Raw genomic sequence first — 13,515 nt, forward strand, 5'->3', positions numbered from 1 at the left:
AAGATAAACCAAAGAACTGACAGTGATGGCAGATGCTGTGAGGGAGAAGCCACAGATGCGCGGTGCTGTCCGATCCCCTGTGTGGCCTTCTCCAGCAGCTCTTGGTACTCTAAGGGCAGCACCAGCTCAGGCTGGTTGTCGGTGGTCCAGGTTGGGGTTTTGTTAGACCAGTGACGAACAGATATTAGGACATGAAGGGCTCTGGTGATAACAAGCAATCAGATGATCTGCCATAGTTTCTGACCTTTTGAAAATTCCTACCTTCTGCCTCTGGGGGATGGATAGATTTGGAGAAAGTGAAGTCTCCATAGCCTGCAGGTTCCTGATGCAGCTTGCAGGCAGGAAGGGATAGGATATGGAGACTGGTCCTCTGCTTTAAATGGCACATGTAACGGAAGTCCCACTTGTGTCCCTTCACCTTTTCCCCCTCCTCCTTGAAAGAATGAAGAGCAAAAGAGCAAAGAACTTCATAGTCCGCAAGGTAGACAAAATCAACAGACTGACAAAGAATAAAGCATTTTTCCTTTATCACTGCATCATTTCCTAATTTTTCTCACCAGTTTTCAGTGACCATGGAGTGAATATGCTACCAAGTGCTGCTTTATTGAGCATGTTGTCCCCAGCTGTGGGTAGACTATGCCCTGTACAGAGGAGTCAGCTGGCCCTCCAGCAGGGATGGGGAGTGTCCTGAAGGACATCTGGACTCGTCCTCCAAGGCCACATCCTTTCTGTGACCTTATGCGCCCTGGTGTAGAGGGGCTGGTCTGGTTGGGGAGATTCCCCTAAACTCTTCTGTACCTGTGGGCAGACAGGGAAAGGACTGCTACTCTCAAGGGACAAGAGAAGGCGGTGGGCTAAGTGAGTGGTGGCCCTGCAGAGCCCTTGTTTCAGGGAAGTGACAGCATGGCTGGTCACGTGGCAGTGCTCTGGGACTGTAATGCTCCGGGAGGGACAGAAGCCTTTCCAAGTGGCTGTAGGCATCCCTCCTCCCAGACACTGGTCTACCCACTGGCAGGCACGGTGGTAGCCAGGCCCCCCACCCCCCCAGGCCTGGACATGATGATGTAATGAGTCAGGAGCACAAGGGCAGAAAAAAGGGTGGGGAAGCAACGTTGCTTCACCCTGGAGAGAGAATGAGCAGAGAAGCTAGGGGAAGGGCGAGTTACACTGGTTCTTCACAGGTTTCCTCTGGTGTCCTGGTAGGTGCTGACCTGCCTCACGATCTCCAAGCAGTGCGGGGAGAGCAGGTAACCCAGCTCTCTTCCTGTCCGGGTTGCCTGGTGAGTCCCTGAAACCTACTTCTCAGGCTAGCTGCTGGCCTCGGGGGAGCTTGGCATAAACCTGTTGGGTCCCGGGGAGAAAGCCTGTGGGCTCCTCAGATACTTTGGTTCAGGCAGTGGAGCTGGCGATGGGTCCCAGCATAAAGTTCAGCAGAGCACCAGCTGGTTTTGAGCCCATTTTATTCAGCTGATTTTACCTTGTAATATTATAAGCATTTTTTTCAGAAAAAATGGTATGACAGGAAAACTAAACATACGTGTTTCACTATCATTCCTCTTGGGCCTGAAGGTAGATGTGACTTCTTTTAACCCTATGTGCTAAAATTTTAGTAGTTATATTTGATCATTCCACACAGAATTTGAGGTTGCCCGCAAACATACATGCATAGATAAAGAGGATCAAAAAAAGTACACAGAGTCAGTTAAAAGGTCTAGAGAGTTGATCTATAAAATTACATGAAATTCCAAGTTTTTTTTCTGAAACTATATAGAAAATAATTTCTTTGTGAAGAAACCAGTGAAAATGATCAGGAAAAGTTTGAAGGTAAGAGCAATGAGAGAGTACCAGATCTTAAGAGAAAGAAAAGCCCTATTATGAATCCTCAAATAAATGTATGCTATAGGTAAATGAACAGACGGATCAATAGAACAGAAAAGGTACAGAAATAAACCCAAATACATATGGAACTCATGATAAAGGTGGCATATCATCTCAATGTGGAGATAAATGGTAATGGTATAAGCAGATGTGCAGAAAAAATTTAAATCGCATGTTAAATTTTAAATGGTTCAAAACTTACACAGTATAAAACCACAAAAGCAATAGAAGAATATGTGGAAGAATTCTTTTATAACTTTGTGGTGGGGGAAAAGGCAATCATTTCAGTAGTGATTAAAAATTTAGAAGCCACAAAGAAGAGAAGACACTTATAAGGCTATATAAAAATAAAAATCCATATGAAAACACCATCATACGCAATGTCAAGTAACACATTGGGAATACATGGGTGAATTATGAAAACACAGACAAAAAGCTAATTTGCCTAATTTGTTAGGAAAAAAACAAGAACCTTGCAGAAAAGAGTTCAAATAATGTTGTAAACTTATAACACTTATGATACAAACACTACTCAATCATTTAAACAACCTCATAATGTAAGTTCTGTTACTATCACTTATTCACTGGAAACCTAAGGTGCAGAGAGGTTAAGTAGCTTACCCTAGATCACACAGCTTCTATAGGACAGAGCCAGATAGTTTGACTCCAGACTTTTGCTTATAACCACTATGATCTACAGCAAATCTGTGAGTAATCAACCACAGAAAACAAAACATAAATTTGCTTATGAACATGAAAAGGTGCTTAAAATCCTATAAACAAAATTTACAACTACACTGAGAGATCATTTTCACTGTCCCTCAAAGCTTTGCTATAAATCTGTGCTGTCTAGGTAGGAAGGTAAGTTTTAACCTGCCCAAGGGCACAATATTGGACCCAGTGGCCTGAGCCTTAGGATTTTTGCATTGTATCACACAGGTTGTGAAAACAAAAGCATAAATGTGACACAGCTTGCCTTTTCTCCTATTTACCAAAGTAATAATGTAGAAATACATGGTCATGCTTAGCCTTGAGGGGAAAAGAAATCATTTAGACCTGTGATATTTCAAAATCACTCCATAAGCTACAAATAATTTATGAAATAAGTGCAAGAAAAAAAATTAGCTGGTGTCTTTGCATGCCTGTCAGAATATGACATTGTGAAAATAGTCACTTTCACTTGTCCTATCTGATATATACCTTTATCTGCTAGATGGTCAGGGACTAAAACAGCATCTATTTTCTTTTCTCATGTGACATTAGCAAAGCAATCACCATGAGAAAAGGGTTTATTCATTTTATACTCTGTAGTGAAGTCTTGGTTACCTCTGATCCTGGGAATTGAGTGTATGAAGGGAAAATGAAATCTACAGAGAAACTCAGGATCATTCTTAATGCTTCAATCTTTTTGGTCACCACTTGTTTACTCAGAGAAGTTCACAAGTAGAAATTGCATTTGATTTATGATTATGTTGATTTTTCTCAGAATTAGATGGAAACCTTGGCAAAAGGCAAAGTGACCAAGCTGGCAGCAGTAAGCAGGGGAATGAAGCAGCGTATCTCAGAATACCTAGAGCAAGAAAATTTCAGTTACCTAGGATGTTGTTACCAAGTTGCTGTTTGTTAGATCCTAGCGAACTTTGAAGGTCAGAGACCATCTCCATGAAATCATCTCTCCTATGGCACAGGGGTAACTGCTTCATTCTTGATCATCCAAAAATTACTTTGTCACCATCATAACAGTATTTGTAACAAAGCTGTACAGAAATATATAAGGGACTATATAACAATATAACAATCCTGCCACTTTCTAATTTCACCTTCTTGACAGGTGTGAAGTCTTTTGACAGATTCTCTGGGCTAAGATGTATATATCCTCATCTATTATTACTATTATTTTACCAGTATGGCTCAGATCATGCTTACCACCCTGAAACTTGCTTTTTTGCACTTAACATCATGGCCATTCTCCAGCTGAATATCAAATAACTTCACCTCAATATTTTTAAGAGTTGAAAAGTATTCTAAACTTAGATAAAAATATACATCTAACCATAATCCAACATTTCTACTTTTCTGTTATTCCCCAAAATTCTGCATTAAAGACTCTTATGTCTATTTTTGTTTTTATGTAGAACAGATTCTCTCAAATGCGATTGATAGCTCAAATTTTAGTAGCTTTGTTAGCTTGTCCAAAAACAAAAACTTTATGTCACAAAAGATATGACAAGATCTAGGGCACCATATCCAAAACTGCACTGGCAAAATTAAAATGAGTGAAAACACCTAATCGCAGGAGTGAAAAATGGTAACATATTGTTGTTTTAAATCATATTTCCATGACTGTAAAGAAGGTGAGCATTTTTCATTTGCTTTACTGTCCATTTCAAGTTATATTTCTGTGAATTGCCTGTTTGTACAGCTTATGTATTTCTTTCACTGTTGTTTACCTTTTCTTTTTGTATCAAAATGTAGGTACTTTTGTATGTTAAAGAGATTGCCCTTGGTCTGTTACCCATTGCATTGAAACCTTTCTTCTCACCTTGCTTATATTGATTACAGCTATATAAAGCTTACTATTTCCTATGTAGTCAGCTATGTCTACATCTGTATGGTTTCTGCATTTTTTTAGACTTGCTTAAAAAGCTATATTGCACTACTAAGTTATTTAAAAACTATGGAAAAACCTATGAATTGGGATTCTGGGTGAATGAAGAAATAAGATATGACAAAAAGTCCTAAAGCAGAAAAGGGTGTCAAGAAATGGTAGTTTCTAAGGAACAACAACAAGTCTGACAGCTGATTTATCAAAAAGAAACAAAACACAATGTAAGCTAGAACTTTGGAATGTTGCCTGTAAATTGCTGAACAGAACTGCTATCTTTGAATTCTATATGGAGCAAAAATATACTTAAAAATGAAGGCAAAAGAAAGATGTTTGAGGATAACAAACACTGAAAGAAAACTACATGATATTCTAAAAGTCCTTCAGGATTAAGGACTATGAACCCAGGCAGAAAGGGAAATGACACAAACAATAAATATATGGGAAATAAATACTGAGTGAATGAGAGACTTAAAATGATGTCTTTTGGATTTTAAAAAGATACACAGAATTGGAAAGTAGAAAAAATAATGCAAAAGACAGAGGGGTAAATTGAGTTATGATATTCTAAAGTTTTTGCATTATTCAAGAGATAATAGAAGGGATTTGTACTAGACACTATTAGGTAAAAAATAAGTGTTGTAATCACTGAAAGGATTTAAGAGTGGATAGCAAGTTTATAAAGGGGAATACTGAACTAACAATTCTGGATTAGTCTGAAAGAGGACAAGAGTGGAAGAAAGGCTAGAATATGCAATACGTGGGACAATAGAACGAAAACTGTAAGAAGGTAAATTTAAACCCAAATATGAGTTATATTAAATGTAAATAGACTGATTCAATTAAAAAGGGAAAGACTGAATAAAAACAGACTTATATATGCTGCTTACAAGCAATGTATTTTAAATATGACGTCAGAAAGAAGTTTGATGTAAGAGGATGGAATAAGATATATCCAGAAAGTGATAACCAAAAGAAAACTGGCATAGCTATACTAATATCAGATGAAGTAGATTTTAAGGCAAGAAGCATTGGATTTAATGATAAAAGATAATAAATCAATATAAAAGACAAACTTTGCAGCTAATAACTCAAGACATGGTAAAAAAATATGAATGAAATAATAATTATTGAAGAGGCTAGAGATGCAATTAAAGATATCATCTGGAAAGGCAATGGGGGGAGAGAGATTTAGAACTAAATTCTACATAACCTTTAAAGAACATTCCTACTTGAATATTTCAAGACCTAGGAAAAAAAAAATCCTCCCTAATTCATTTAATGAAGCTAGAAAAAGAAACCTTGTAAGAATAATACACCAGCTAACAAAGTCATGAAAATCCAATTTCACTTATGAATATATTCCAGGAATGCAAGAGCAGCTCAATACTCAAATCCATCAAGAAAGCTGTATTATTATATCAATAAATTGAAGGGGAAAAACTGATCCTATCAATAGATGCTGAAAAGGCTTTAAATGGTAGAAGAAAACATGTTAGACCATATACAAAAATAAATTCCAGCTAGACTAAGTATTTAAATGTAAAACAACAGTACAAAACAAGGTCAATAGAAATGGAAACACTGGAGGAAAATTCAGAATATTTATGCTGAGCCCCTTCAGGCCCTTCATTAGAAATGGTTTTGCACTTTTTACCTTTCCCAACTGCCCCCTCCTCAGCCCATACATCTCAGCCTTGTGGTACAGAGCCTATGTGACCTTGGTTTTTGTATTTCCGTATCTGCCTTACCCCACCACACTGTTGGATCTCTAAATGTGCATCTTACTCATCTGAGCATATTCAGTGCCTAGCACGTAGTAGCTATGCAATCAGCTCCAAGTGAATGAATGATGCCCCCTGACCAGCATCTCCACAAACATGTACACCTGCTTGCCTGCCTCCTGGAGGGATGGCTGCAAGGAGGAGGAGGCAGATTGACTTATTAGGCAGTAGACAGGGTGTGGACTTTGGAGTTGGCCTGATCTGGGGGGACTACGGTTATGAGCTGTGTCATCCTGTGCAACTTCTCTATAGCTTATTTTCAATAAGGTGCTTTGAATATTATGGGGTCAGAAACAGCCCTTAATACTAGTGCTCTTGTTAAGCTTGACTAAGGTGGGGAAAAGTGTCAGTATGGTAGAGGGTAAAAGATGGTGACTCTCCCAGCATCTGCCTCACCAGTGGAACAGTGCATGGGGGCAAATTAGAGTAAATTTGACAATAGTTTGGCTTGCTTCATTTGATTTATTCTTACCCTTTTCTACTAATTACCTCTGTCTCCTCCACAGTCTGTCTCAGTGGCCTTAGTCACCTGGCCCTACCATGGCCATTTAAATCAGAATGCTCCCTATGGGCTCTTATGTGCAGCTTGGGTTCAGTACCACTTTCTCCTAATAGAATAAGTCCAAGTTTGCACAGGCCCAGAAACCACAAGGATGTTTTGGAACACAAATGGTTTCCTAAGGAAAGTGGTGATTCAGCAAAGAGAGCAGGGCTTGGTGCTGGAGGTTCAGGGTCCTACACCTGCTGCTAGTTGGAGAGGTGATTCAGAAAGCCATAGACCCTCTCTGCTGTGCTTTGTTCATGCACCAGATGAGCACAGCAAGATCTGTTCTGTCTACCTCAACTGTAATGTAAAGTTTAAAATGGAAAATAAGACTTCTCACTCTTCATTGTGCTATTTACTAGCTATGGGGTCATTTCACTTCTTAAACCCCTGTTCCCTCATCCATAAAATGGAATTACCTACTCTGCAGATTACACCTTTAACAGCCAAGTAAACAAGAAGAACTCAAGAACACAAGATACCATATAATTGTGTTTGCTATTTACATTTTATTACAAAGCTGTGGGTAGACTTACACATGTCCCTGATGTCAAGACTGCCATCAAACCCCACATTCTCATGTTACAGTATACTGGCACCCACCTGGCCACAAGCAGGTGCAGCCCAGCCTTCTGCCTGAAAAGCTTTGCAACTTTAAAACAAATCACAGGAAAGCTCTGGTCACAAACCAAGCCTGCTGAAGTAACAGGTACAATTGACTTAACTGGCTGGGAGCTGTCCCTTTAGCTTCCATGACCTGGGCTTTCCTGTTAGGTGTGTGCCAGAAGAGCACACTACTGGGAAGAAGTGAGTGTGTGTGTTCAAACTAAGTGAAGCGGGTTGAAATCCTCTGGTGTGTGGTATATAACATGAGGAAGGGTTACAGAGACCCTGGGCAGCCTGAATGGCCATGCCCCTGAGCAGGTCCTGCCACCTTCCTCTGTCCTCACCTTCTCCCTCTGAGTTACAGCACCTGGTACCTGACTTGAGCCCCAGAAGCTTTGTATTCTCCAGTATGGGCATCTGTATTCTTACTGATCACAGGTCCAGTGATTATAAATGTTGGGAAAGTAAAGATTTAGAGTAATGAACTTGAAAGTGTGAGATGGGGGAAAGTTTTTGGCGGTAGCTGCGGCACAGTTATTCCAGTTTCTGCTGTATCAGTGTATATGTTCTTATCTGTGCAAAGCAATACAAATGTATACTGTCAGCCAGTGACCTTAATAGATATTCTTTCCAAAAGCAAATCTGATAATTATTATGTTGTAACATCTCACAACATAGGAAACAATAGATTCAGGATTGTCAGGTTTCCATGCAATAAAACAGAACAAACCTCCTTGGAAGGCACAAATTATCATTTTAAGTGAGACCCTGAGGTACTGTTCCCACTTACCTACTGATATGGTCCAAACGGCAATTATTTTCAGAAATGCCTTCGTTCTGGAGTTGAATCGGCTGTGATGGATGGGGTTCTGGATGGCGACATAGCGGTCCAGTGAGATGGCACAGAGGTGCATGATGGAGGCCGTGGAGAAGAGAACGTCCAGGTAAATCCAGACAGCGCAGAGCTTGCTGGGCAGAGGCCACCGGTAACCTGAATGCAGAAAGTCAGCATCAGCCAGCAGCCTTGTACCTCCTGCGGTGTGTGGAATTTACCCTTCAGCAACAGTTTCCTTCCTGGGGAAAGGCACATGTGGTGGCAAGGGGCAACACAAGATATTTTCTAAACTAAAAAAAAAACGTGAAACAACTATACGTCATTGTGGTAAGATCGCACTGAACATGAGGAAGGAACATTTCCTGGGGCTGGAATTATGCCGGTGCATTGTGGTAAACTGAGATGGTCTCTCTTTAGCGTTTCTATCTCTTCTGCCTGATAAAATCTGATTTTTTTTTTAGTGATTTAGGTCAGAAATTATGTTGCATTTCAGGCTCCTCTGTAGAAGCTCCTCTCACAGTGTATCATGCCGTGATTTTCTCACACATCTTTCACATACGGTAGGTTCCTTGAGGTTGAGGCCGTCTATTAGTCATTATTTTAACTGCTCAGTCTCCCACAGCAATGGCATTTAATAGTCTCCCAATAAAGGTGTGAATGAATAAATGATTAAAATTCTAGAATAGGAATATTATCTTTATTTGTAAAATTGAAAAAGACTTATGTAATAATATTTTGTGTGTCAAGCTAACACTTAGGGTATATGTATGGAGGAGAATGAAAGCAACCACTAAGAGAAGAATGGTGTTTTCATCCTGAGAATCGTTTCAGGGTGGCAGTTCTCAAACTTCAGTGAGACTCACGGTCTCCTAGCTGGTTTCTTAAAATGAGAGTCCTGCATCCCACCCCGGAGGTTCTGATTCTGTAAGTCAGCAGTGGGGCAGGAGAATTTTCTCTTCCAACACCTTCCCAGGTGGTGCTGACTCTGCTATCCCAGGACAACACTTGGGCCACAGCCGCTCAGGGAAACGGTTCTCACCCCGGGCCTCACAGTACCATCAGCAGGAGAGCTGCGCTCCAGGCCCTGGGGCCCAGAGGGGTGGGCAGCAGCAGGCCCCAAACAGCGGCGTTTTAGTTTCCCAGATGATTCCAAGAGGAAAAGCGCTGCAGCAGATCACCTGTTACACTAGGAAGACAGGAGATGCCTCACAGACATAAGCCGAGTGTCCTGCGTTTGTTTCAGAGATGGATCAGATTATAAAATTAGTTCAGGAAACAGCATAAACAATGGTATTAGGTCTGTGTGCATGTGAGGAGAAAGATTGTAAAGCCCACCTCTTCCTCACAGTATTCCGGACCTGCAAACTCAGTATTCGAAAACCTACCCTTTCTACCATATTGTCACCAAGGGTATTTAGGAAAGTAAAGCGTGTAGGATACAAGCCTAACTTCGTGCCTTTCACCCTGATTATTTTCAAAGATCTTGAGCTAAAACGAGACCGACGTCTGCCTGGTCGGAACTGATGTTGGCCCTTGGAGGAGTTTTCTCTGCAAGAAGGCAGCCGCGGGCGGTAGTCGCGTTTCCGCGGCGAGGATAAGGGGGGTTAATTTCCTCAACCCGCCAAGAGGGAGGACCAGCCCAGGGAGGGGCGCAGCTCGGCGTGGAACGCCTGCGCGCGTGGTGGACGCCGCCAGAGGGCGCCGTTGCACCCCGAGTGGGAGGTGCTGGGCCGGTCCCTGCTTCCTAACGCGGAGGGCGGGTGCCTGCCCCCTCCCGCCGCCCGAGGTCATTCCTGCCCTCCCGCGAGAATTTGTTTCCAGATGGGTCTTCTAAGAATCATCTATCACTCCTGGAGTTTGCCTTCGAGAGGGTTGGGCCTTTAGGAAGGGAGAACCTCTCCAGAATATATGGGCAATAGCAGGCAAATTCAATGAAATCGTCCTGCTGTGACATCTGGTGGTCATGGGCATTAACGACCCTGTGCAAACCAGCGCCTGCTCTCACTTCTCACCTTCCTCCTTCACACTCCCCAAGGCTGTTTTTATTTTAAGCCTGTAGGACTTGGCCAGAAAAATCCCCTCTGAATCAAAGTGTTCATAACCTGTTTCTAGCTCTGAGTGACTGCTGATGGGCTTGTGTTAACAGTCTCAACATTCTCTTTAAAAGGAGAAATCTGGCTGTATTACTCATAATTTGGAAAGAATATCACATTCTGTTTCCCACTAAAGCCGTCCCAGTGTTTGCTGACTTGCTGAGAGGTTTGACTCTTTCAAACTGTTGAGAAGCAAGATTAATCTCTTTCCATTTGTTTTCCATCCTTCTCCAAACCAGACTGGAGGAACTTAGGCATGTGTTTTTTTAAAGAGTTGAGGGTATAGTTTAAAAGCACACTTCCAAATTAGCTCTCTGGGCAGGGAACAGTTAAAACTGGAGCAATTCATTTATTCTAATGGGGACTGAATATTTTAACATTAAGTCCACTGTACCACTAATGTTCTCTCTGCAAATGTTCCAAGGTAATTGGGAATATTTTACCACTCCCTTAGATGTGCTGAACACTGTGTGACAAGACAAAAGCTGTTCTGTCCTGGAGGCTGGAATACTTGGGAATACATAAGAGTGAAAATGAAGTGGGTTCAGAATGACATAAATTATTGTTTTATGATTACATTGGGGGCATTTACACTCATTTCTACATAAAATGTACATGTGTCAAAGCACGAAACTTTCCAGTGTTCGTAATAATAGGTTGCCTGATTTTTTAATATGTGAAGCCCCACTTTAGTAAGAGTAAAATTCAAGGGACTAGTATAACATGGTAGACAGTTATCTATAAACAAAGCCTTGTATTTAGTTTGTCCCCTGAGTCCCGGCTCACCTGCTAATGACATGCACATTCTCTTTATTACCAGTGTGGGTACAGCTGGGAAACTAATGCCACTCACCATACAGGATGGTTAACATGGACACAGGCATGACAAGGAAACCCAGCAGCATATCAGCTATGGCAAGTGACATCAGGAAATAGTTGGTGGCGTTCTGCAGCTTTTTCTCTAGGGACACTGCCATGATGACGAGTATGTTTCCAGCAATGGTTAGAATAATTACTACAGTGGTCAACAGAGCAGACCAGTTTTTTTCCTGGAGATGAAGTAAAGAGAAGCACGGTGGTGAGAGGCAGCCCTCACAGGAAAGGTTGGTTCGATTTTCTGAGTCCACTGTCCAGTTAAATGCATCTGAAGTGTTAGCTTCTCCCGAGTTAAAGCGGTTATTGTAGAGCCTTGTGCCATCATTTAACTGTATTAAGGAGTTTGCCATTGAGCTCAAAGAAGTGTTTTCTTCACAAAGAATATCCATTTCTAAGCCAAAACTTGTAGCAGATGAAGTATAGAAAAACTAACAAGTCATAGGCTCTGCTCAGTGCCTGTCTTTGTATCCCCACACCCTGTCACCTGGAAGCTGCTGGATCTGCTGGCCTTCTTTGGGTGGCTCTTTGTCTCCCATTATTACAATAGTAGGTAAGGAACTGCAATGGCTCTTTATGTCTCCTTCATTCACAATTTTAGTAGAGTCCTCTGTTTGGTCTCATTTTTTTTTCTCCAAAGCAAGGTCAAAAAAGCAGAGTGAACTTTTAACATAGAGGTTGCAGAGTTTTGAGTGTTCAGGGAGAAAAATGTGATCCTGGCCAAAAAAAAAAAAAAAAGTTTCGTAACTACCAGGAGTCTCGTTTAGCTCTGTCTCAGTCTTTTGGTTATGCTGATCACACTAGTTTAGCCACAGCAGTATTAAAATGGCATGCAGTCCAAAACAGTGGGGCTGTATACATGCTACATTCAGAAAGTCAATTAAAAATGCATCCAGTTAATCCCATGGTGATTGGATGTATTTCGGGTTAGTGTTCTCAGTCAGACTTGGGCTGAATCGCCACAGCTGCTGATGGCAGTTTCAGCTTGTATTATGTTGCTTAGTTAAAAAAAAGAGAAAAATTCTTAAGCAAAGATTAGCAGACAACTTTCCACACTAGAAATTCTCATTAAGATGATTACATTTTGGCCAAGCATGATTTCAAGCCAGAAAGAAAATTACATAGCACTAAAATACAGCAGCATGAGAACTTACTTTTGTCCTCAGGGTTCATGCGTTAGACGTACTCTGCTGTTTTGTGACTCGCTGCATCGCCCATAGTAATTAAGTCCGTGTAGAGTCCCTTCTCCTTGAGCTTCCACCAGCATAATATGATAGTAATTTGATTTCTGTTTTGCTGACTTCAAAAACTGCATGCGAGGGTTGAGCCAGTTCCAGCACTGTGTGGTCCTGGTTTGCTTGCTCTGCCTCCAGTCAGCTGGTCACTCCCTCCCTGTGCAGCTCGCCTCAGCAAGGAGCACAATTAGGAATCATTCATGAGCCTCTTGCAAAGTCACACAAAAGAAATCGCTCAGGAAAGTAAGAACAGCTGCCCGTACCAAGGGGCTCATGGCTTCCACGGAACGGACTAGCTCTCGGGCTGCCTTGCTCACTTCACCAGACCTCCCTCTCTCTATGTCATAAACTGCAAGGTAGCAGCCGCCAGGGAGGGCGGACCAAACAGGCTGGCTTTTTTTTTCTTCTTCTTGCTACTGTGAACATTGAGAAGTTTCCTTTGTTTTAAAAAGAGAAACTGGAGATATCACCCCTCCTACTGAATCCTCAGGCAGGTAAGCAGCACTGTAATGTTTTTCAGGGTGAAGGGTGAAGATTAAGAAAGAAGGCTAGAAAATGGTATATCCTAGGAGTGCTGTAAGCATGCGGTGCTTCCATTCAAAGCTTATGGTGCTTATGCCTACAGTGGAATTACTGACATTGGTGACTGGGGCTCACAGTGGCCAAGCAGATCTGGGCAGTAAACTCATAAACTCTTTGTGCTATTTTTACTTTTTATTAAATACATAAACCATTCAACTAGCTTTTTTTCCCAGAAAAATATCACCTAGAAATAATTCAAAACCTCACATGTGGAAAGTGATAAGTTGTTTTTTCAGAGATAACACTAAAGACAGCCTGCCTTCCTTGGAAAAGAAACCCCTTCTCAAGTTTATAAAGGCAGATATATGGCAGATACATATGTATATATACATATATCCCCTTATTTTTACAGAGTGAGAAAATGGATTCTTTCCTGAATAGTTGAGGATTTCTAGATTTCTGTCCATCTCTTCTTCTTTACATTCTCCCTAGACAGATTCAGTTATTCTCCTACCTTCAACATGTTTTTGGCTAAATTTA

The 13,515-nt window shown here is 41.3% G+C and overlaps 1 protein-coding gene across 3 annotated transcripts in view; it reads right to left on the minus strand.

Moving 5' to 3' along the window:
• The window catches only part of HTR2A (5-hydroxytryptamine receptor 2A), a 74,335-nt gene extending 61,480 nt beyond the window's left edge, over nucleotides 1–12,855 (minus strand). Inside the window, exons 1-3 of one of the 3 annotated variants that reach the window (XM_017665258.3) lie at nucleotides 12,373–12,855; nucleotides 11,199–11,934; nucleotides 8,208–8,408 (exon numbers count right to left, since the gene is read on the minus strand). In XM_017665258.3, coding sequence (XP_017520747.3) covers nucleotides 8,208–8,408; nucleotides 11,199–11,610 — 613 coding nt within the window. In that variant the 5' untranslated portion in view covers nucleotides 11,611–11,934; nucleotides 12,373–12,855. Of the gene's footprint in view, nucleotides 1–8,207; nucleotides 8,409–11,198 lie in introns of all 3 variants that reach the window. The other 2 variants (XM_073212644.1, XM_037001929.2) reach the window with 2 other exon arrangements.
• Between the last annotated feature and the right edge of the window lie 660 nt (nucleotides 12,856–13,515).

The sequence above is a fragment of the Manis javanica genome, chromosome 9, assembly GCF_040802235.1.
Source record: "Manis javanica isolate MJ-LG chromosome 9, MJ_LKY, whole genome shotgun sequence".
Taxonomy (NCBI): domain Eukaryota; kingdom Metazoa; phylum Chordata; class Mammalia; order Pholidota; family Manidae; genus Manis; species Manis javanica.